General features: G+C 41.4%; 1 protein-coding gene across 1 annotated transcript in view; it reads right to left on the bottom strand.

Moving 5' to 3' along the window:
* Positions 1 to 25029, bottom strand: part of UBR2 (ubiquitin protein ligase E3 component n-recognin 2) — a 689885-nt gene that overhangs the window by 368512 nt on the left and 296344 nt on the right. The window contains 1 exon segment of the mRNA XM_053712365.1: positions 23837 to 23961. Within this exon segment, the coding sequence (XP_053568340.1) occupies positions 23837 to 23961 (125 nt within the window).

The raw sequence follows: 25029 nt of genomic DNA, 5'->3' as shown, positions 1-25029 counted from the left end.
GCAATGCCCTCTCAGTACATGAGGGACAAAAAGTAACAGGAGGCTCCACATTTGCATTCAAACATAATGAACATGTAACAATCATGATATCTTCCATGTCAGTAAGAAAGCATAACAGATTTGGTCGTGAATTGCAAAAACAACCTAATGTGAAAGCAAGCAAAAAAAAGGCTTCTGAATTAAAAACGTGTAACTGTGCTTTTAAATTTGGTAAATAAAGTAACAGCACTCACACTCTGGTATATGTAACATGGGACATAAGAACGCATATCAGGAAAAGCCCAAGTCTTTTTTAACAACAGGCTGCTGTTAAACTAAAGAGCCTCTGCCGCCTCAACAGCTCTGCTGTGGCGCCTACCTGCCCCCTTGATCCTCCAATCTCTGTCTCCAAGTCACCCTGCCTAAGACTGCTTGCTTTAAGAGATAACCATGCGATCTTGGCAGTCAGCAAAGGTACAGCTCTCATTCCGTAATGCACTAGCCAAAAAACAGCCGTGCGGCACTTCCTGAGCGCGGGAATATAACTCCACCCATTGTGGGCGTTCACTAACACGCTAGAGCTTCCTCTGAAAAAAACGTGTTCCGTATGTCACTGCATAAGCAGCCGAACATACCATGCAGTCTGGCCCCAAAATGTTCATATAGCATCATGTCACTGCTTGTTTTGCATAAAACACTCTCTGGACCACAACACCAAACAATTATCCCTTTTACACTGGAGTCTTGCTCCGGAACTAGGGTCCCCAGCGTCCAGCCCACAGTCTACCTGCGCTCTCACAATAAAGAGAATAGTGTCCAATTGTGCCCTGAGCGCTCCTTGTTCTGACTTGTCCCCACCGCATCTTCCCTTGTAAACAGTAGAGAAGCCCTGAGGTGAAAACTTAAACTAAGGGAGTCAGAGAAAACATAATTTATGCTTACCTGATAAATTCCTTTCTTCTGTTGTGTGATCAGTCCACGGGTCATCATTACTTCTGGGATATTATCTGCTCCCCTACAGGAAGTGCAAGAGGATTCACCCAGCAGAGTTGCTATATAGCTCCTCCCCTCTACGTCACCTCCAGTCATTCGACCAAAGACCAACGAGAAAGGAGAAGCCAAGGGTGTAGTGGTGACTGAATTATAATTTAAAAAAATATGTACCTGCCTTAAAAAACAGGGCGGGCCGTGGACTGATCACACAACAGAAGAAAGGAATTTATCAGGTAAGCATAAATTATGTTTTCTTCTGTTATGTGTGATCAGTCCACGGGTCATCATTACTTCTGGGATACCAATACCAAAGCAAAAGTACACGGATGACGGGAGGGATAGGCAGGCTCATTATACAGAAGGAACCACTGCCTGAAGAACCTTTCTCCCAAAAATAGCCTCCGAAGAAGCAAAAGTGTCAAATTTGTAAAATTTGGAAAAAGTATGAAGCGAAGACCAAGTTGCAGCCTTGCAAATCTGTTCAACAGAGGCCTCATTCTTAAAGGCCCAAGTGGAAGCCACAGCTCTAGTGGAGTGAGCTGTAATTCTTTCAGGAGGCTGCTGTCCAGCAGTCTCATAGGCTAAACGTATTATGCTACGAAGCCAAAAAGAGAGAGAGGTAGCAGAAGCTTTTTGACCTCTCCTCTGTCCAGAATAAACGACAAACAGGGAAGAAGTTTGGCGAAAATCTTTAGTTGCCTGCAAGTAGAACTTGAGGGCACGAACTACATCCAGATTGTGTAGAAGACGTTCCTTCTTTGAAGAAGGATTTGGACACAAGGAGGGAACAACAATCTCTTGATTGATATTCCTGTTAGAGACAACCTTAGGTAAGAACCCAGGTTTAGTACGCAGAACTACCTTGTCTGAGTGAAAGATCAGATAAGGAGAATCACAATGTAGGGCTGATAACTCAGAGACTCTTCGAGCCGAGGAAATAGCCATTAAAAATAGAACTTTCCAAGATAACAATCTTATATCAATGGAATGAAGGGGTTCAAACGGAACACCCTGTAAAACGTTAAGAACTAAGTTTAAACTCCATGGCGGAGCAACAGTTTTAAACACAGGCTTGATCCTAGCTAAAGCCTGACAAAAGGCCTGGATGTCTGAATTTTCTGACAGACGCCTGTGTAACAAGATGGACAGAGCTGAGATCTGTCCCTTTAATGAGCTAGCCGATAAACCCTTTTCTAAACCTTCTTGTAGAAAAGACAATATCCTAGGAATCCTAACCTTACTCCAGGAGTAATCTTTGGATTCACACCAGTATAGGTATTTACGCCATATTTTATGGTAAATCTTTCTGGTAACAGGCTTCCTAGCCTGTATCAGGGTATCAATAACCGACTCAGAAAACCCACGTTTTGATAAAATCAAGCGTTCAATTTCCAAGCAGTCAGCTTCAGAGAAGTTAGACTTTGATGTTTGAATGGACCCTGAATCAGAAGGTCCTGTCTTAGAGGTAGAGACCACGGCGGACAGGATGACATGTCCACTAGATCTGCATACCAAGTCCTGCGCGGCCATGCAGGCGCTATTAGAATCACTGATGCTCTCTCCTGTTTGATTTTGGCAATCAATCGAGGAAGCAGCGGGAAGGGTGGAAACACATAAGCCATCCTGAAGTTCCAAGGTGCTGTCAAAGCATCTATCAGAACCGCTCCCGGATCCCTGGATCTGGATCCGTAGCGAGGAAGTTTGGCGTTCTGGCGAGACGCCATGAGATCTATCTCTGGTTTGCCCCAACGTCGAAGTATTTGGGCAAAGACCTCCGGATGAAGTTCCCACTCCCCCGGATGAAGAGTCTGGCGACTCAAGAAATCCGCCTCCCAGTTCTCCACTCCCGGGATGTGGATTGCTGACAGGTGGCAAGAGTGAGACTCTGCCCAGCGAATTATCTTTGATACTTCTATCATTGCTAGGGAGCTTCTTGTCCCTCCCTGATGGTTGATGTAAGCTACAGTCGTGATGTTGTCCGACTGAAACCTGATGAACCCCCGAGTCTTTAACTGGGGCCAAGCTAGAAGGGCATTGAGAACTGCTCTCAATTCCAGAATGTTTATTGGCAGGAGACTTTCCTCCTGACTCCATTGTCCCTGAGCCTTCAGAGAATTCCAGACAGCGCCCCAACCTAGAAGGCTGGCGTCTGTTGTTACAATTGTCCAGTCCGGCCTGCTGAAAGGCATCCCCCTGGACAGATGTGGCTGAGAAAGCCACCATAGAAGAGAGTTTCTGGTCTCTTGATCCAGATTCAGAGTGGGGGACAAATCTGAGTAATCCCCATTCCACTGACTCAGCATGCACAATTGCAGCGGTCTGAGATGTAGGCGTGCAAAGGGAACTATGTCCATTGCTGCTACCATTAAGCCGATCACCTCCATGCATTGAGCTACTGACGGGAGTTGAATGGAATGAAGGACACGGCATGCATTTAGAAGCTTTGTTAATCTGTCTTCTGTCAGATAAATCTTAATTTCTACGGAATCTATAAGAGTCCCCAAGAATGGAACCCTTGTGAGAGGCAAGAGAGAACTCTTCTTTTCGTTCACTTTCCATCCATGCGACCTTAGAAATGCCAGAACTAACTCTGTATGAGACTTGGCAGTTTGAAAGCTTGAAGCTTGTATCAGAATGTCGTCTAGGTACGGAGCTACCGAAATTCCTCGCGGTCTCAGAACCGCCAGAAGGGCACCCAGAACCTTTGTGAAGATTCTTGGAGCCGTAGCCAATCCGAATGGAAGAGCTACAAACTGGTAATGCCTGTCTAAGAAGGCAAACCTTAGATACCGGTAATGATCTTTGTGAATCGGTATGTGAAGGTAAGCATCCTTTAAATCCACTGTGGTCATGTACTGACCCTTTTGGATCATGGGTAAGATTGTCCGAATAGTTTCCATTTTGAACGATGGAACTCTTAGGAATTTGTTTAGGATCTTTAAATCCAAGATTGGCCTGAAAGTTCCCTCTTTTTTGGGAACCACAAACAGGTTTGAGTAAAACCCTTGTCCTTGTTCCGACCGCGGAACCGGATGGATCACTCCCATTAATAATAGATCTTGTACACAGCGTAGAAACGCGTCTTTCTTTATTTGGTTTGTTGACAACCTTGACAGATGAAATCTCCCTCGTGGGGGAGATAATTTGAAGTCTAGAAGGTATCCCTGAGATATGATCTCTAGCGCCCAGGGATCCTGGACATCTCTTGCCCAAGCCTGGGCGAAGAGAGAGAGTCTGCCCCCCACTAGATCCGGTCCCGGATCGGGGGCCCTCGGTTCATGCTGTCTTAGGGGCAGCAGCAGGTTTTCTGGCCTGCTTGCCCTTATTCCAGGACTGGTTAGGTTTCCAGCCTTGTCTGTAACGAGCAACAGCTCCTTTCTGTTTTGGTGCAGTGGAAGTTGATGCTGCACCTGCTTTGAAATTCCGAAAGGGACGAAAATTAGACTGTCTAGCTTTAGCTTTGTCTTGAGGTAGAGCGTGGCCCTTACCTCCTGTAATGTCAGCGATAATTTCTTTCAAACCGGGCCCAAATAAAGTTTGCCCCTTGAAAGGTATATTAAGTAATTTGGACTTAGAAGTTACATCAGCCGACCAGGATTTTAGCCACAGCGCCCTACGTGCCTGAATGGCGAATCCTGAATTCTTAGCCGTAAGTTTGGTTAAATGTACTACGGCCTCCGAAACGAATGAATTAGCTAGTTTAAGGACTCTAAGCCTGTCCGTAATGTCGTCCAGCGTAGCGGAACTAAGGTTCTCTTCCAGAGACTCAATCCAAAATGCTGCCGCAGCCGTAATCGGCGCGATGCATGCAAGGGGTTGCAATATCAAACCTTGTTGAACAAACATTTTCTTAAGGTAACCCTCTAATTTTTTATCCATAGGATCTGAAAAAGCACAGCTATCCTCCACCGGGATAGTGGTGCGCTTAGCTAAAGTAGAAACTGCTCCCTCCACCTTAGGGACCGTTTGCCATAAGTCCCGTGTGGTGGCGTCTATTGGAAACATCTTTCTAAATATTGGAGGGGGTGAGAACGGCACACCGGGTCTATCCCACTCCTTAGTAACAATTTCAGTTAATCTCTTAGGTATAGGAAAAACGTCAGTACTCGCCGGTACCGCAAAGTATTTATCCAACCTACACATTTTCTCTGGTATTGCAACAGTGTTACAATCGTTAAGAGCCGCTAAGACCTCCCCTAGTAATACACGGAGGTTTTCCAATTTAAATTTAAAATTTGAAATATCTGAATCCAATCTGCTTGGATCAGAACCGTCACCTACAGAATGAAGCTCTCCGTCCTCATGCTCTGCAAGCTGTGACGCAGTATCAGACATGGCCCTAGAATTATCAGCGCACTCTGTTCTCACCCCAGAGTGATCACGCTTGCCTCTTAGTTCTGGTAACTTAGCCAAAACTTCAGTCATAACAGTAGCCATATCTTGTAATGTTATCTGTAATGGCTGCCCAGATGTACTAGGCGCCATAATATCACGCACCTCCCGGGCGGGAGACGCAGGTACTGACACGTGAGGCGAGTTAGACGGCATAACTCTCCCCTCGCTGTTTGGTGAAATTTGTTCAATTTGTACAGATTGGCTTTTATTTAAAGTAGCATCAATACAGTTAGTACATAAATTTCTATTGGGCTCCACCTTGGCATTGGAACAAATGACACAGGTATCTTCCTCTGAATCAGACATGTTTAACACACTAGCAATAAACATGCAACTTGGTTACAATCTTATTTAACAAAAACGTACTGTGCCTCAAAGAAGCACTAAACGATTAAATGACAGTTGAAATAATGAACTGAAAAACAGTTATAGCATCACTCTTTAAAAACAACATAACTTGTTAGCAAAGGCTTGTTCCCATTAGTAAAGCAACACTAATTAAATTTTAAACATAAAAATCACAGAGCAACGTTTTAAAACACAGTCACTATATAAATCTCACAGCTCTGCTGAGAGAATCTACTTCCCTTCAAAGAAGTTTGAAGACCCCTGAGTTCTGTTAGAGATGAACCGGATCATGCAGAAAATATAAGTGTAACTGACTGGAAATTTTTGATGCGTAGCAAAGAGCGCCAAAAACGGCCCCTCCCCCTCACACACAGCAGTGAGAGAGAAACGAAACTGTCATAATCAAAACAAGCAAACTGCCAAGTGGAAAAATAATGCCCAAATATTTATTCACTCAGTACCTCAGAAATGCAAACGATTCTACATTCCAGCAAAAACGTTTAACATGAATTAAATACCTATTAAAAGGTTTAATGTATTTTTACAGAGTAATTCCGGTGAAATACCATCCCCAGAACACTGAAGTGTAGAGTATACATACATGTCATTATAACGGTATAGCAGGATTTTCTCATCAATTCCATTCAGAAAATAAAAACTGCTACATACCTCAATGCAGATTCAACTGCCCGCTGTCCCCTAATCTGAAGCTTTTACCTCCCTCAGATGGCCGAGAAACAGCAATATGATCTTAACTACTCCGGTTAAAATCATAAGAAAAACTCTGGTAGATTCTTCTTCAAACTCTGCCAGAGAAGTAATAACACGCTCCGGTGCTATTGTAAAATAACAAACTTTTGATTGAAGTTATAAAAACTAAGTATAATCACCATAGTCCTCTCACACCTCCTATCTAGTCTTTGGGTGCAAGAGAATGACTGGAGGTGACGTAGAGGGGAGGAGCTATATAGCAACTCTGCTGGGTGAATCCTCTTGCACTTCCTGTAGGGGAGCAGATAATATCCCAGAAGTAATGATGACCCGTGGACTGATCACACATAACAGAAGAAATAAATCTGCAGCAGCTTCTGAGTTAGTGCTGTCCCAGAAATTAACAGCTGAACATACCTTAGTGCTGATCGACAGCATGAAGGGTCCCACAGTTATGAAGAAGTCTTCTTTCCTTCCTGCCATTCTGTGGAAACATATAGGGTCTTAGTTAGTAATTGCTAAGGCCATCATGAGAAAGGCAGCACACAGTATGGGAGGCGCAGTGAAAAATTAATCCCACCAGTTGCTTTAAAGCCACCTGTAGCTCTGCTATCAAGAGGCTGACAAGGAATACGGCTACACCCTGAAATAAAATAGTACACACTGGCACCATTTTAAAATAAAAAAACTCTTGATTGAAGAATCTAAACTAACACATTACTTTACCTCTTCCTATTACTAACACAGGCAAAGAGAATGACTGGGTTGGGAGGGAATTGAGGAGCTATTTATACAGCTCTGCTGTGGTGCTCTTTGCCTCCTCCTGTTGACCAGGAGGCGTAATCCCACAAGTAAGGATGAAATCCGTGGACTCATCGTATCTTGAAAAAGAAAGGAGATTCACAAGAGAGAGCAGATAATTCAGAAACTCTTCTAGCAGAAGAGAAGGCCAAAAGAAACAACGCTTTCCAAGAAAGTAGTTTAATGTCCAAAGAATGCATAGGCTCAAATGGAGGAGCCTGTAAAGCCTTCAAAACCAAATTAAGACTCCAAGGAGGAGAGATTGATTTAATGACAGGCTTGATACGAACCAAAGCCTGTACAAAACAGTGAATATCAGGAAGTTTAGCAATTTTTCTGTGGAATAAAACAGAAAGAGCAGAGATTTGTTCTTTCAAGGAACTTGCATACAAACCTTTATCCAAACCATCCTGCAGAAACTGTAAAATTCTAGAAATTCTAAAAGAATGCCAAGAGAATTTATGAGAGGAACACCATGAAATGTAAGTCTTCCAAACTCGATAATAAATCTTTCTAGAAACAGATTTACGAGCCTGTAATATAGTACTAATCACTAAATCAGAGAAACCTCTATGACTAAGCACTAGGCGTTCAATTTCCATACCTTCAAATTTAATGATTTCAGATCCTGATGGAAAAACGGACCTTGAGACAGAAGGTCCGGTCTTATTGGAAGTGGCCAAGGTTGGCAACTGGACATCCGAACAAGATCCGCATACCAAAACCTGTGAGGCCATGCTGGAGCTACCAGCAACACAAACAATTGCTCCATGATGATTTTGGAGATCACTCTTGGAAGAAGAACTAGAGGCAGGAAAATATAAGCAGGTTGATAACACCAACGAAGTGTCAACGCATCCACTGCTTCCGCCCGAGAATCCCTGGACAGGTACCTGGGAAGTTTTTTGTTTAGATGAGATGCCATCAGATCTATTTCTGGAAGACCCCACATCTAAACAATTTGAGAAAACACATCTGGGTGGAGAGACCACTCTCCTGGATGTAAAGTCTGACGACTGAGATAATCCGCTTCCCAATTGTCTATACCTGGGATATGAACTGCAGAAATTAGACAGGAGCTGGATTCCGCCCAAACAAGTATCCAAGATACTTCTTTCATAGCTTGAGGACTGTGAGTCCCACCCTGATGATTGACATATGCCAAAACTGAAGAGCCCTGAGAATTGCACAGAGTTCCAAAAACATAATTTATGTAAGGACTTACCTGATAAATTAATTTCTTTCATATTGGCAAGAGTCCATGAGCTAGTGACATATGGGATATACAATCCTACCAGGAGAGGCAAAGTTTCCCAAACCTCAAAATGCCTATAAATACACCCCTCACCACACCCACAATTCAGTTTACCGAATAGCCAAGCAGTGGGGTGATAAAGAAAGGTGTAGAAAGCATCAACAAAGGAAATTTGGAAATAATTGTGCTTTATACAAAAAATCATAACCATCATAAAAAGGGTGGGCCTCATGGACTCTTGCCAATATGAAAGAAATTAATTTATCAGGTAAGTTCTTACATAAATTATGTTTTCTTTCATGTAATTGGCAAGAGTCCATGAGCTAGTGACATATGGGATATCAATACCCAAGATGTGGAGTCTTCCACTCAAGAGTCACTAGAGAGGGAGGGAATAAAAATAAAAACAGCCATATTCCTCTGAAAAAATTAATCCACAACCCAAAAAAATAAGTTTATTTCATTTTTGAAAGAAAAAACTTAAATCAAAAGCAGAAGAATCAAACTGAAACAGCTGCCTGAAGAACTTTTCTACCAAAAACTGCTTCCGAAGAAGCAAATACATCAAAACGGTAGAATTTAGTAAATGTATGCAAAGAGGACCAAGTCGCCGCTTTGCAAATCTGATCAACTGAAGCTTCATTTTTAAAAGCCCACAAAGTGGAGACTGATCTAGTATAATGAGCTATAATTCTCTGAGGCGGGGCCTGACCCGACTCCGAATAAGCTTGATGAATCAAAAGTTTCAACCAAGAAGCCAAGGAAATAGCAGAAGCCGTCTGACCTTTCCTAGGACCAGAAAATAAAACAAATAGACTGGAAGTCTTCCTGAAATCTTTAGTAGCTTCCACATAATATTTCAAAGCTCTTACCACATCCAAAGAATGTAAGGATCTTTCCAAAGAATTCTTAGGATTAGGACACAAGGAAGGGACAACAATTTCTCTATTAATGTTGTAAGAATTCACAACCTTAGGTAAAAATTGAAAAGAAGTCTGCAAAACTGCCTTATCCTGATGAAAAATCAGAAAAGGAGACTCACAAGAAAGAGCAGATAACTCAGAAACTCTTCTAGCAGAAGAGATAGCCAAAAGGAACAACACTTTCAAAGAAAGTAGCTTAATGTCCAAAGAATACATAGGCTCAAATGGAGGAGCTTGTAAAGCCTTCAGAACCAAATTAAGACTCCAAGGAGGAGAAATTGAATTAATGACAGGCTTAATACAAACTAAAGCCTGTACAAAACAGTGTATATCAGGAAGTATAGCAATCTTTCTGTGAAATAAAACAGAAAGAGCGGAGATTTGACCTTTCAAGGAACTTGCAGACAAACCCTTATCCAAACCATCCTGAAGGAACTGTAAAATTCTAGGAATTCTAAAAGAATGCCAGGAGAATTTATGAGAAGATCACCATGAAATGTAAGTCTTCCAAACTCTATAATAAATCTTTCTAGAGACAGATTTACGAGCTTGTAACATAGTATTAATCGCTGAGTCAGAGAAACCTCTATGACTTAGAACTAAGCGTTCAATTTCCATACCTTCAAATTTAATGATTTGAGATCCTGATGGAAAAACGGACCTTGAGATAGTAGGTCCGTCTGTAACGGAAGTGGCCAAGGCGGGCAACTGGACATCCGAACCAGATCCGCATACCAAAATCTGTGTGGCCATGCTGGAGCCACCAGCAACACAAAAGACTGTTCCATGATGATTTTGGAGATCACTCTTGGAAGGAGAACTGGAGGCGGGAAGATGTAAGCAGTATGATAACACCAAGGAAGTGTCAGTGCATCCACTGCTTCCACCTGAACATCCCTGGACCTGGACAGGTATCTGGGAAGTTTCATGTTTAGATGAGAGGCCATGAGATCTATCTCTGGAAGACCCCACATCTGAGCAATGTGAGAAAACACATCTGGATGGAGAGACCACTCCCCTGGATGTAAAGTCTGGCGGCTGAGATAATCCGCCTCCCAATTTTCTACACCTGGGATATGCACCGCAGAGATTAGACAGGAGCTGGATTCCGCCCAAGCAAGTATCCAAGATACTTCTTTCATAGCTTGGGGACTGTGAGTCCCACCCTGATGATTGACATAAGCCACAGTTGTGATATTGTCTGTCTGAAAACAAATGACTGGTTCTCTCTTTAGCAGAGGCCAAAACTGAAGAGCCCTGAGAATTGCAAAATATGAGAATCTAAAATATTTATTGGTAATCTCGCCTCTTGAGATTTACAAACCCCTTGTGCTGTCAGAGATCCCCAAACAGCTCCTCAACCTGAAAGACTCGCATCTGTTGAGATCACAGTCCAGGTTGGCCGAACAAAAGAAGCCCCTTGAACCAAACAATGGTGATCTATCCACCATGTCAGAGAGTGTCATACATTGGGATTCAAGGATATTAATTGTGATATCTTTGTATAATCCCTGCACCATTGATTCAGCACGCAAAGCTGTAGAGGTCTCATGTGAAAACGAGCAAAGGGGATCACGTCCGATGCTGCAGTCATGAGACCTAAAACTTCCATGCACATAGCCACTGAAGGGAATGACTGAGACTGAAGGTGCCGGCATGCTGCGACCAATTTTAAACATCTCTTGTCTGTTAGAGACAGGGTCATGGACACTGAATCTATCTGGAAGCCTAAAAAGGTGACCCTTGTCTGAGGAATCAAGAAACTTTTTGGTAAATTGATCCTCCAACCATGTTTCCGAAGAAACAACACTAGTTGATTCGTGTGAGATTCTGCAGTATGTAAAGACTGAGCTATTACTAATATATCGTTCAAATAAGGAAACGCCGCAATACCCTGTTCTCTGATTACAGATAGTAGGGCACCCAGAACCTTTGAAAAGATTCTTGAAGATGTTGCTAGGACAAATGGAAGAGCAACAAATGGGTAATGCCTGTCTAGAAAAGAGAATCTCAGAAACTGATAGTGTTCTGGATGAATCGGAATAAGAAGGTATGCATCCTGCAAGTTTATTGTGGACATATAATGTCCTTGCTGAACAAAAGGCAGAATAGTCCTTATAGTCACCATCTTGAAAGTTGGTACTCTTACATAACGATTCAAAATTTTCAGATCCAGAACTGATCTGAATAAATTTTCTTTCTTTGGTACAATGAATAGGTTTGAATAAAACCCCAAACCTTGTTCCTGAGCAGGAACTGGCATGATTACCCCTGAAGACTCCAGGTCTGAAACACACTTCAGAAAAGCCTGAGCTTTTACTGGATTTACAGGGATGTGTGAAAGAAAAAAATCTTCTCACAGGAGGTCTTACTTTCAATCCTATTCGATACCCCTGAGAGACAATGCTCTGAATCCAATGATTTTGGACAGATTTTATCCAAAAATCCTTGAAAAACCTTAATCTGCCGCCTACCAGCTGAGCTGGAATGAGGGCCGCACCTTCATGCGGACTTAGGGGCAGACTTTGGTTTCCTAAATGGCTTGGATTTATTCCAATTTGAGGAAGGCTTCCAATTGGAAGCAGATTCCTTGAGGGGAGGATTGAGTTTTTGTTCCTTATTCTGATGAAAGGAACGAAAACGGTTAGAAGCCTTAGATTTACCCTTAGGTTTTTTTATCCTTAGGCAGAAAAACTCCTTTTCCTCCAGTGATAGTTGAAATAATAGAATCCAACTGAGAAGAAATTTAATTATTACCTTGGAAAGAAAGAGATAGTAATCTAGATTTAGATGTCATATCAGCATTCCAAGATTTAAGCCACAAAGCTCTTCTAGCTAATACAGCTAAAGACATGGATCTAACATCAATTTTGATAATATCAAAAATGGCATCACAAATAAAATGATTAGCATGTTGCAGTAAGCGAGTAATGCTAGATATGTCAGGATCCAATTCTCGCTGCGCTAAATTCTCCAACAAAAAAGTTGAGGCAGCCGCAACATCAGCCAAAGAAATAGCAGGTCTGAGAAGATGACCTGAATATAAATAGGCCTTCCTTAGATAAGATTCAAGCTTCCTATCTAAAGGATCCTTAAAGGAAGTACTATCTTCCATAGGAATAGTGGTACGTTTAGCAAGAGTAGAAATAGCCCCATCAACTTTGGGGATTTTTTCCCAAAACTCTATAGATTTTGCTGGTAAAGGATACAATTTTTTAAACCTTAAAGAAGGAATAAAAGTAGTACCTGGCTTATTCCATTCCCTAGAAATCATATCAGAAATAGCATCAGGAAAAGGAAAAACCCCTGGGGAAACCACAGGAGGTTTAAAAACAGCATTTTAACGTTTATTAGACTGAACGTCAATAGGACTGATTATCTCAATATCCAAAGTAATTAACACTTCTTTTCATAAAGAATGCATATACTCTATTTTAAATAAATAAGTAGATTTGTCAGTGTCAATGTCTGAGGAAGGATCTTCTGAATCAGATAGATCCTCATCAGAAGAGGATAAATAATTATGTTGCTGGTCATTTGAAATTTCATCAGCTAAATGAGAAGTTTTAAAAGACCTTTTACGTTTATTAGAAGGTGGAAATGCAGACAAAGCCTTCAGAATAGAATCAGAAACAAATTCTTAAAAATTTACAGGTATATCATGTACATTAGAAGTTGAAGGAACTGCAACTGGCAATGTACTATTACTGATGGAAACACTATCTGCATGTAAAAGTTTATCATGACAACTATTACAAATGACATTTGGTGGAATCATTTCTACACTTTTACAACAAATGCACTTAGCTTTGGTAGAACCGATGTCAGGCAGCAATGTTCCAGCAGAAACTTCTGAGACAGGATCAGATTGGGACATCTTGCTCAATGTAAGAGAAAAAACAACATATAAAGCAAAATTATCTATTTTCTTATATGACAGTTTCAGGAATGGGAAAAAATGCAAAAGCATAGGCCTCTGATAGAGAAAAAAGCAAGAGGCAAACATCAATGGGGTATTGAAATAATGAAAAAAATTTGGCGCCAAGTATGACGCACAACGTAACGTAAACTTTTTTGGCGCCAAAAAATAACCGGAAATGACACACTCGTGTCACTAATGACGCCGCCGTGTGAAAGGTCTCGGCGTCACGTATGACGCAGGAAATGACGAAGTTGCGTCATAAACGTGTCTTTTCGCGCCAAGAATGACGCAATAAAGTTTAGTATTTGACGCACCCGCAGGCCTAATACCCGCAATAGCAAGAAGTAGTCAATTGAAAAAAAGACTAAACCCCAGGTAAGAAATACATTTCTTAAAATGTTTAAATTCCCCAAATATGACAGTCTGCTGAAGGAAATACATGAACCTGACTCATGGCAAATATAAGTACAATACATATATTTAGAACTTTATATAATTTGCATAAAGTGCCAATCCATAGCTGAGAGTGTCTTAAGTAAATGAAAACATACTTACCAAAAGACACCCATCCACATATAGCAGATAGCCGAAGCAGTACTAAAACAGTTATTAGTAGAGGTAATGGTAAATTGAGAGTATATAGTCGATCTGAAAAGGGAGGTAGGAGATGAATCTCTACGAGCGATAACAGAGAACCTATGAAATAGACCCCCGTTAGGGAAATAATCGTATTCAATAAGTGATACTCCCTTCACGTCCCTCTGACATTCGCTGTACTCTGAGAGGAATCGGGCTTCAACAATGCTGAGAAGCGCATATCAACGTAGAAATCTTAGCACAAACTTACTTCACCACCTCCATAGGAGGCAAAGTTTGTAAAACTGAATTGTGGGTGTGGTGAGGGGTGTATTTATAGGCATTTGGGAAACTTTGCCCCTCCTGGTAGGATTGTATATCCCATATGTCACTAGCTCATGGACTCTTGCCAATTACATGAAATAAATATTTATTGGTAATCTCGCCTCTTGAGATTTCCAAACCCCTTGTGCTGTCAGAGATCCCCAAACAGCTCCCCAACCTGAAAGACTCGCATCTGTTGTGATCACAGTCCAGGTTGGTCGAACGAAAGAGGCCCATAGAACAATACGATGGTGATCTAACCACCAAGTCAGAGATAGTCGAACATTGGGATTTAAGGATATTAATTGTGATATCCTTGTATAATCCCTGCACCATTGGTTCAGCATACAAAGCTGGAGAGGTCTCATATGAAAACGAGCAAAGTACCGCAATACCCTGCTCTCTGATTACAGAGAGTAGGGCACCGATAACCTTTGAAAAGATTCTTGGAGTTGTCGCTAGGCCAAAAGGAAGAGCAACAAATTGGTAATGCTTGCCTAGAAAAGAGAATCTCAGGAACTGATAGTGATCTGGATGAATCGGAATATGAAGATATGCATCCTGTAAGTCTATTGTGGAGATATAATGCCCTTGCTGAACAAAATGCAGAATAGTCCTTATAGTCACCATTTTGAAAGTTGGCACTCTTACATATCGTTTCAAAATTTTTAGATCCAAAACTGGTCTGAATTAATTTTCTCTCTTTGGGACAATGAATAGATTTGAATAAAACCCTAGACCCTGTTCCTGAAACGGAACTGGCATGATTACCCCTGATAACTCCAGGTCTAAAACACACTTCAGGAAAGCCTGAGCCTTTACTGGGTTTGCAGGGATGCGTGAGAGAAAAAATCTTCTCACAGGCGGTCTTACTCTGAATCCTATTCTGTACCCCTGAGAGACAATACTCTGAATCCATTGATTTTGGACTGAATTGGTCCAAACATCTTTGAAAAATCTTAATCTGCCCCCTACCAGCTGAGCTGGAATGAGGGCCGCACCTTCATGCGGACTTGGGAGCTGGCTTTGATCTCTTAAATAGCTTGAATTTATTCCAATTCAAAAAAGGCTTCCAATTGGAAACAGATTCCTTGGGGGAGGGATTAGGTTTCTGTTCCTTATTTTGTTGAAAGGAACGAAAACGGTTAAAAGCTTTAGATTTACACTTAGGTCTTTTATCATGAGGCAAAAAAACTCCCTTCCCCCACAGTGACAGTTGAAATTATTGAATCCAACTGAGAACCAAATAACTTATTACCTTGGAAAGAAAGAGATATCAATCTGGACTTAGAAGTCATGTCAGCATTCCAAGATTTAACATCAGTTTTGATTATATCAAAAATGGCATCACAAATAAAATTATTAGCATGTTGAATCAAGTTAACAATGCTAGACAACTCATGATCCAATACTTGTTGCGCTAAAGTTTCCAACCAAAAGATTGAAGCAGCTTCAACATCAGCCAAAGAAATTGCAGGCCTGAGAAGATGACCTGAATATAAATAGGCTTTCCTTAGAGGATTCAAGTTTCCTATCTAAAGGATCTTTAAAAGAAATACTATCTTCCGTAGGAATAGTAGTACATTTAGCAAGAGTAGAGATAGCCCCTTTTCCAAAAACTCTAAAGTAACTGCTGGCAAAGGATACAATTTTTTTAAACCTTCAAGAAGGAATAAAAGTACCACCAGGCCTATTCCATTCCTTAGAAATCATATCAGAAATAGCATCAGGAACTGGAAAAACCTCTGGAATAACCACAGGAGGTTTATAAACAGAATTTAAATGTTTACTAGTTTTAATATCAATAGGACTTGTTTCCTCCATATCCAATCTAATCAACACTTCTTTTAACAAAGAACGAATATACTCCATTTTAAATAAATAAGAAGATTTGTCAGTGTCCATATCTGAGGCAAGATCTTCTGAACCAGATAGATCCCCATCAGAAAAGGATAAATCAGCATGTTGCCGGTCATTTGAAAGACCTTTTACGTTTACTAGAAGGCAGGACGGCAGACAAAGCCTTCTGAATAGAATCAGAAATACATTCTTTTAAATTTACAGGTATATCTTGTGCATTAGATGTTGAGGGAACAGCAACAGGTAATGAACTACTACTGATGGATACATTCTCTGCATGTAAAAGATTATCATGACAACTATTACAAACCACAGCAGGAGATATAACCTCCACAAGTTTACAACAAATGCACTTAGCTTTGGTAGAACTGTTATCATGCAGCTGGGTTCCAACTGCGATTTCTGAGACAGGATTAGATTGAGACATCTTGCAAATGTAAGAGAAAAAAACAACATATAAAGCAAAATGATCAATTTCCTTATATGGCAGTTTCAGGAATGTGAAAAAAAGCAAACAGCATATCCCTCTGATAGAGAGAAATGGCAAGAGGCATATAGGAATAGGGTCTTAAATAATGAAAATATTTGGCGGCAAGTATGACGCACAACAAACAGAAAAAAAAATTTTGGTGCCAAAAACGTCTGTAAATGACACACTCGCGTCACAGAAGACGCAACCTTGTGAAGGACTCGGCGTCGACTAAGATGCCGGAAAACAGAATTTATGTTTACCTGATAAATTTCTTTCTCCTACGGTGTATCCGGTCCACGGCTTCATCCTTACTTGTGGGATATTCTCTTCCCCTACAGGAAGTGGCAAAGAGAGCACACAGCAGAGCTGTCCATATAGCTCCCCCCAGGCTCCGCCCCCCCAGTCATTCGACCGACGGTTAGGAGAAAAAGGAGAACCATAAGGTGCAGTGGTGACTGTAGTTTACAAAAAATAAATTTAAACCTGACCAAAATGCCAGGGCGGGCCGTGGACCGGATACACCGTAGGAGAAAGAAATTTATCAGGTAAACATAAATTCTGTTTTCTCCTACATTGGTGTATCCGGTCCACGGCTTCATCCTTACTTGTGGGAACCAATACCAAAGCTTTAGGACACGGATGAAGGGAGGGAACAAGTCAGGTAACCTAAACGGAAGGCACCACTGCTTGCAAAACCTTTCTCCCAAAAATAGCCTCCGAAGAAGCAAAAGTAATGAATTTGTAAAATTTGGCAAACGTATGCAGTGAAGACCAAGTCGCTGCCTTACAAATCTGTTCAACAGAAGCCTCATTCTTGGAAGCCCATGTGGAAGCCACAGCTCTAGTAGAGTGAGCTGAAATTCGTTCAGGAGGCTGCCTTCCAGCAGTCTCATAAGCCAACCGGATGATGCTTTTCAGCCAGAAAGACAGAGAGGTCGCAGTCGCCTTTTGACTTCTCCTCTTGCCAGAATAGACGACAAACAAGGACGATGTTTGTCTGAAGTCTTTAGTTGCTTTTAGATAAAACTTTAAAGCACGAACCCCATCAAGATGGTGTAACAGACGTTCCTTGTTAGAAACTGGATTAGGACACAGAGAAGGAACAACTATTTCCTGGTTGATATTCTTATTGGAAACCACTTTTGGAAGAAAACCAGGTTTGGTACGTAAAACGACCTTATCTGTATGAAACACCAGATAGGGTGAATTACACTGCAAAGCAGACAATTCAGAAACTCTTCTAGCAGAAGAAATAGCTACAAAAAAACAAAACTTTCCAAGATAGTAACTTAATATCTATGGAATGTAGAGGTTCAAACGGAACCCCTTGAAGAACTGAAAGAACTAAATTTAGACTCCATGGAGGAGCCACAGGTCTGTAGACAGGCTTGATTCTGACTAAAGCCTGTACAAACCCTGAATATCTGGCATGGCTGCCAGACGCTTGTGTAACCAAACAGACAGAGCAGATATCTGTCCCTTAAAAGAACTAGCTGACAGACCTTTCTCCAATCCTTCTTGGAGAAAAGATAGTATCCTTGGAATCCTAATCTTACTCCATGAGTAACCCTTGGATTCGCACCAGCAAAGATATTTCCGCCATATCTTATGGTAAATTTTCCTGGTGACAGGCTTTCTAGCCTGGATCAGAGTATCTATAACTGATTCCGAAACCCCACGTTTAGCTAGAATCAAGCGTTCAATCTCCAAGCAGTCAGTTGCAGAGAAACTAGGTTTGGATGTTCGAATCGACCTTGAATTAGAAGGTCCTGCCTCAAAGGCAGCTTCCATGGTGGAACCGATGACATATTCACCAGGTCTGCATACCAAGTCCTGCGTGGCCACGCAGGAGCTATTAGAATTACCGAAGCCTTCTCCTGCTTGATCCTGGCTACTAGCCGGGGGAGAAGGGGAAACGGTGGAAAGACATAAGCTAGATTGAACGACCAAGGCGCTACTAAGGTATCTACCAATGTCGCCTTGGGATCCCTGGACCTGGACCCGTAACGTGTAACTTTGAAGTTCTGACGTGACGCCATCAGATCCAGATCTGTAATGCCCCATAGCTGGGTCAGCTGAGCAAAAAAACCTCCGGGTGGAGTTCCCACTCCCCCGGATGGAAAGTTTGAAGACTCAGATAATCCGCTTCCCAGTTGTCCACTCCTGGGATGTGAATTGCTGATAGATGGCAGGAGTGATCCTCTGCCCATTTGATGATCTTGGATACCTCCCTCATCGCCAGGGAACTCTTTGTTCTCCCCTGATGATTGATGTACGCAACAGTCGTCAAGTTGTCCGACTGAAAACTGATAAATTTGGCCTCCGCTAGTTGAGGCCATGCCTGGAGCGCATTGAATATCGCTCTCAATTCCAAAATGTTTATCGGGAGAAGAAATTCTTCCCGAGACCATAGACCCTGAACCTTCAGGGACTTCCAGACCGCGCCCCAGCCTAAAAGGCTGGCGTCGGTCGTGACAATGATCCACTTCGGTCTTCGGAAACTCATTCCCTGAGACAGGTGATCCTGAGACAACCACCAGAGGAGTGAGTCTCTGGTTTGCTGGTCCATCTGAATCTGGGGAGAAAAATCTGCATAATCCCCATTTCATTGTTTGAGCATGCACAGTTGCAATGGTTTTAAATGAATTCGAGCAAAAGGAACCACGTCCATTGCCGCAACCAGTAGTCCTGTTACCTCCATGCACTGAGCTATGGAGGGTTGAGGAATGGATTGAAGAACTCGACAAGTGTTCAAAAGTTTTAGTTTCCTGACCTCTGTCAGAAAGATTTTCATTTCTACCGAGTCTATTATTGTTCCCAGGAAGGGAACCCTTGTGAACGGGGACAGAGAACTTTTTTCTATGTTCACCTTCCACCCGTGAGACCTTAGAAAGGCTAGAACAATGTCCGTATGAGCCCTTGCTTTGTGAAAAGACGACGCCTGTATTAAATGTCATCTAGTTAAGGTGCTACTGCAATGCCCCTTGTCCTTAGCACCGCTAGAAGGGACCCTAGCACCTTTGTGAAAATTATCGGAGCAGTGGCCAATCCGAAGGGAAGAGCCACGAACTGGTAATCCGAATGGTTTCCATTTGGAATGATGGAACTCTGAGTAATTGGTCTAGGATCTTTAAATCCAGAATTGGCCTGAAAGTTCCTTCCTTTTTGGGAACTACAAACAGGTTTGAGTAAAATCCCAGTCCTTGTTCTGCTGTTGGAACTGGGTTTATCACTCCCATTTTTAAAAGGTAATCTACGCAATGTAAGAATTCCTGTCTCTCTATCTGGTCTAAAGATAAGCGAGACAAGTGGAACCTTCCCCTTGGAGGAAGGTCCTTGAATTCTAGAAGATACTCCTGAGAGACAATTTCTAGTGCCCAGGGGTCCGGAACAGCTCTTGCCCAGGCCTGAGCAAAGAGAGAAAATCTGCCCCCTACTAGATCCGGTCCCGGATCGGGGGCTACCCCTTCATGCTGTCTTGGTAGCAGCAGCAGGTCTTTTGGCCTGTTTACCCTTGGTCCAGCCTTGCAATGGTTTCCATGCTGGTTTGGGCTGGGGTGCGTTACCCTCTTGCCTAGTGGCTGTAGAGGTAGAAGCCGGTCCGTTCCTGAAATTGTGAAAGGAACGAAAATTAGACTTATTTTTAACTTTGAAAGGTCTATCCTGTGGAAGGGCATGGCTTTTTCCCCCAGTGATATCTGAAATAATTTCTTTCAACTCTGGCCCGAATAGGGTCTTACCTTGAAAGGAATATTAAACAATTTTGTTTTGGACGACACATCCGCCGACCACGATTTTAGTCAAAGCGCTCTACGCGCCACTATTGCGAAACCAGAATTTTTTGCCGCTAATTTAGCTAACTGAAAAGCGGCATCTGTAATGAAAGAATTAGCCAACTTCAGGGCGTGAATTCTATCCATGACTTCATCCTAAGAAGTCTCCTTCTGGAGCGAGTTTTCTAATTCCTCAAACCAAAAAGCAGCTGCAGTGGTTACAGGAATAATGCAAGAAATTGGTTGAAGAAGAAAACCTTGTTGAACAAAAATTTTCTTAAATAAACCTTCTAATTTTTTATCCATAGGATCTTTGAAAGCGCCACTGTCTTCTATTGGTATAGTTGTGCGCTTAGCTAGCTTTGAAACTGCCCCCTCTATCTTAGGGACCGTCTGCCACGCGTCCCTTCCGGGGTCAACAATGGGGAACATTTTCTTAAATATAGGAGGGGGAACAAAAGGTACACCTGGTTTCTCCCACTCCTTATTCACTATATCCGCCACCCTCTTAGGTATCGGAAACGCATCAGTGTGTACTGGGACCTCTAAGAATTTATCCATTTTACACAATTTTTCTGGGACCACCAAAGGGTCACAATCATCAAGAGTAGCCAGGACCTCCTTAAGTAGAGCGCGGAGGTGTTCTAGCTTAAATTTAAATGCTATGGTATCAGGCTCTGCCTGCTGAGAAACTTTTCCTGTGTCAGAAATTTCTCCCTCAGACAAGCCCTCCCTCACCACCAAGTCAGATTGATGTGAGGGCACTACAGATAAATTATCCTCTGCGTCTACTTGCTCATTTTCTGTATTTAAAACTGAGCAATCACGCTTCCTAGGAAAGCTGGCAGTTTGGATAAAAATGCTGCGATAGAATTATCCATTACTGCTGCTAACTGTTGCATAGTAATCGCAAATGGTGCGCTAGATGTACTGGGCATCGCCTGCGCGGGCATAGCTGGTGTTGACACAGGAGAGGAAAGCAAGCTATTTTCACTACCTTCAGCTAAAGAATCATCTTGGGCTATATTTTTAAGTGTGATTGTACTGTCCTTAAGCTGTTTGGACGCTATGGCACACTTCACACATAAATTTAATGGGGGAACCACCTTGGCCTTTGGACATACAGAACATAGGCTATCTGAAGACTCAGACATGTTTAACAGACTTAAACAGAACTATAATGCAATAAAAATTATTTTTGACAAAAACGTTACTGTCTCTTTAAATAATAAAAAAACACACTTTTTTACTGAAATATGAAAAAACCATGAAATAAACATCCGATTTTAATGAAATTTTCACCACAGAGTCTTAATGCTTTGAAATGATTGCACACAAATTTTCAGATCAATTAACCCCTTAATGCACACTTTTTTACTGAAACATCAAAAAAACCATGAAATAAACATCCGATTTTAATGAAATTTTCACCAGAGTCTTAATGCTTTGAAAAGATTGCACACAAATTTTCAGATCAATTAACCCCTTAATGCCCAAACCGGAGTTAATAACAGTTATTAACCAGTTAACACACTACAGTACTAGCCACAGATTTCACTGTAGCCTTTTACCTTCATTAGGGATTATTTTAGCAGGAAATAAGCCTCCCTGGAGTCTTTTATGATGCCTCTTGACTCCCCACATGAAGCTGCATGGATTGAATAGGCAAAAACAACTGCACAATTTAGGCCTAAAAATTAGGCCTCCTCCCTCTTCATTCTAGAGTGGAGGGGCCTTTCTGACTAGATTTAGGTGTCCAAATAAGTGCCAGGCCGAAATTAAACCCCAAAAGTGTTTTAAAGTCTTAAAAAACACCTTATTTATAGTGAAAAACATGCTAAAAAGCAATCGATTTTAAAGCCCACAATAGTGTCAACCAGCATAGAGCCCTAAATATAAGCCATCATTTTATACAGAGTCTATTAGAAAAAAATGGCTTACCAATCCCAGAGGGAATTTCTGACAGACTTCTAGCATTACATGGTCTTGTTAGAAAAATGCCTGATCATACCTGAAGCAGTTAAGCTTGCAAACTGTTCCCCCCAACTGATGTTCTCTGGTTAACAGTCCTGCGTGGGAACAGCAATGGATTTTAGTTACTGGTGCTAAAATCATATTCCTCTTAGCAGAAATCTTCATCACTTTCTGCTGTAGAGTAAATAGTACAAACCGGCACTATTTTAAAATAACAAACTCTTGATAGAAGAAATAAAAAACTACAACTAACACCACATACTCTTTACCACCCCCGTGGAGATGCTACTTGTTCAGAGCGGCAAAGAGAATGACTGGGGGGCGGAGCCTGGGGGGAGCTATATGGACAGCTCTGCTGTGTGCTCTCTTTGCCACTTCCTGTAGGGGAAGAGAATATCCCACAAGTAAGGATGAAGCCGTGGACCGGATACACCAATGTAGGAGAAATGACAAATTTACGTCAACGAATGTAACATCACGCCAAAAAAATCTTGTGCCAAGAATGATGCAATTTGGCATTTTGCGCCCTTGCGAACCTAATTCTGCCCGCAAATTTAAAAGACAGTCAATTTGAAAAAGAGACTATACCCCAGGTAAGAAATACATTTTTCCTAAAAAAAAAAAAAAAGCATTTCCCAGATATGAAACTGACAGTCTGCAAAAGGAAATATACTGAAAACCTGAATCATGGCAAATATAAGTACAATACATATATTTAGAACTTTATAGAAATACATAAAGTGCCAAATCATAGCTGAGAGTGTCTTAAGTAATGAAAACATAATTACCAAAAGACACCCATGCACATATAGCAGATAACCGTTTCAGTACTGGTTTGGCTATCAGTAGAGGTAATGGAATATGAGAGTATATCGTCAATCTGAAAAGGGAGGTAGGAGATTAATCTCTACGACAGAGCTTAATTAACAGAGAACCTATGAAATAGATCTCCCGTGAGGAAAACCATTGCATTCAATAGGTGATACTCCCTTCACATCCCTCTGACATTCACTGTACTCTGAGAGGAATCTGGCTTCAAAATGCTGAGAAGCGCATATCAACGTAGAAATCTTATCACAAACTTACTTCACCACCTCCATAGGAGGCAAAGTTTGTAAAACTGTATTGTGGGTGTGGTGAGGGGTGTATTTATAGGTATTTTGAGGTTTGGGAAACTTTGCCCCTCCTGGTAGGATTGTATATCCCATACGTCACTAGCTCATGGACTCTTGCCAATTACATGAAAGAAAGCACTAATTACTTTTATCAGAAGCATTTTTGTCAATGAAAGTATACTGCAAATATGACTATTTTAAATTGAAATGCACATTTCATTTTTTACCTTTTTATCCCTTTAAGCAAAATCTACCGAATAAATATTTTCCCCACTGTTTAAAGCATCATTGATAAGCATTACTTAAAAACCGAAAGAGTAAATCATAAAAAGCTTAATTTATTTCACTACTTGAAAAAACAACATCACTTTCTTTATACATTGCACTTTACAGTTTTACGTATGGGTATACTGACATCCTCAGGCAATGCCTTCACCAATTCACTGTGGGCCATGGGTCTGATGCATAGCTGATGGATAATTTCCCGCCTTATCTCATTTGTAGAGCTCACGTACCCCACTCCTGGGCAAAATCTTTCTCCTATGGTGTAAAAAGGATTGAATATTAAAGAGTTTTCTTTAGTTATTTTACTTCAGGACTATTCATTGAAATATGTATATATATGTATATATTATGTAAAATACCCGTATAGATGAGTGCACAACAAATGTGTATCCACTAATACAGAAAAATGATACACACACTTTTTTTAGAAATATATATAAAAAAAATCAGTAGTCATATTTTAAATCAACAATGGTACACACACGCTGCCTAGTACTCCATGCTGGTTGTGGTTCGTTTAAAGTGTTCATTTGGACACTTTGTTGCTGTAATTTGAGCCACTTGCTACAGCATATACAACTACATTTGGTGCATCCGGTCCGCACCTCGGATACCTGGCTACTTGAGACTCTAAAGGAAGAATCGCTTGTGGATACAGTGGGGACACTTATTTATCTATTCTTCCTTCCTTACCTCATATGATTGAGGGTTCATATTGTGAGTAGGGATTACCCTAGGGGAGGTTTTATATATTCAATATATTTTATTAAAATTGATCTGCACTATGAGAGGTGTTTTTTTGCTCTTGTCTTTCTATATATATATATATATATATATATATATAATGAGTAAAGGAAAGTTAGTAAAGTGCACTGTATTAGAAAGCTCCCATTGTGGGAATGATTCTCAACTCTCACTTGCAAGATTGCAATATATGCCCAGAGACAAGGGATTAAGCAGTCCGTTGAAAAGGTAAGCTTAACACAGAGTTCAAATGCTTGCACACTCTTGCCCCGGACTCTTCAGACAAACCAACAGCACAAAAAGAGTATGCCATATGAGATTGACATTGCCACAGTAAATTCGCTGGCTATACTCACTGCATCCAATGCGGTGCTGCGTTGTCACAATCCTTCCGGCTCCGTGTGCTGCAAACAGATCCCCTTTGCTCACCGCTTCTTGCAGAATCCTCTGTGCCGATTCAGTGTGTTTCTCAATTCACACAGTGCGCGTCCGATGATGTATGCACAGCCGGTCACGTGGTATGCGGTGTCCAATCGGTGTATCCCTTGTCTCGTCTTCAGTAGATAGCCAGCAGACGTA

Source organism: Bombina bombina, chromosome 4 (genome assembly GCF_027579735.1).
Source record: "Bombina bombina isolate aBomBom1 chromosome 4, aBomBom1.pri, whole genome shotgun sequence".
Classification (NCBI taxonomy): Eukaryota; Metazoa; Chordata; class Amphibia; order Anura; family Bombinatoridae; genus Bombina; species Bombina bombina.
This window is presented reverse-complemented; position numbering and strand designations above follow the sequence as displayed.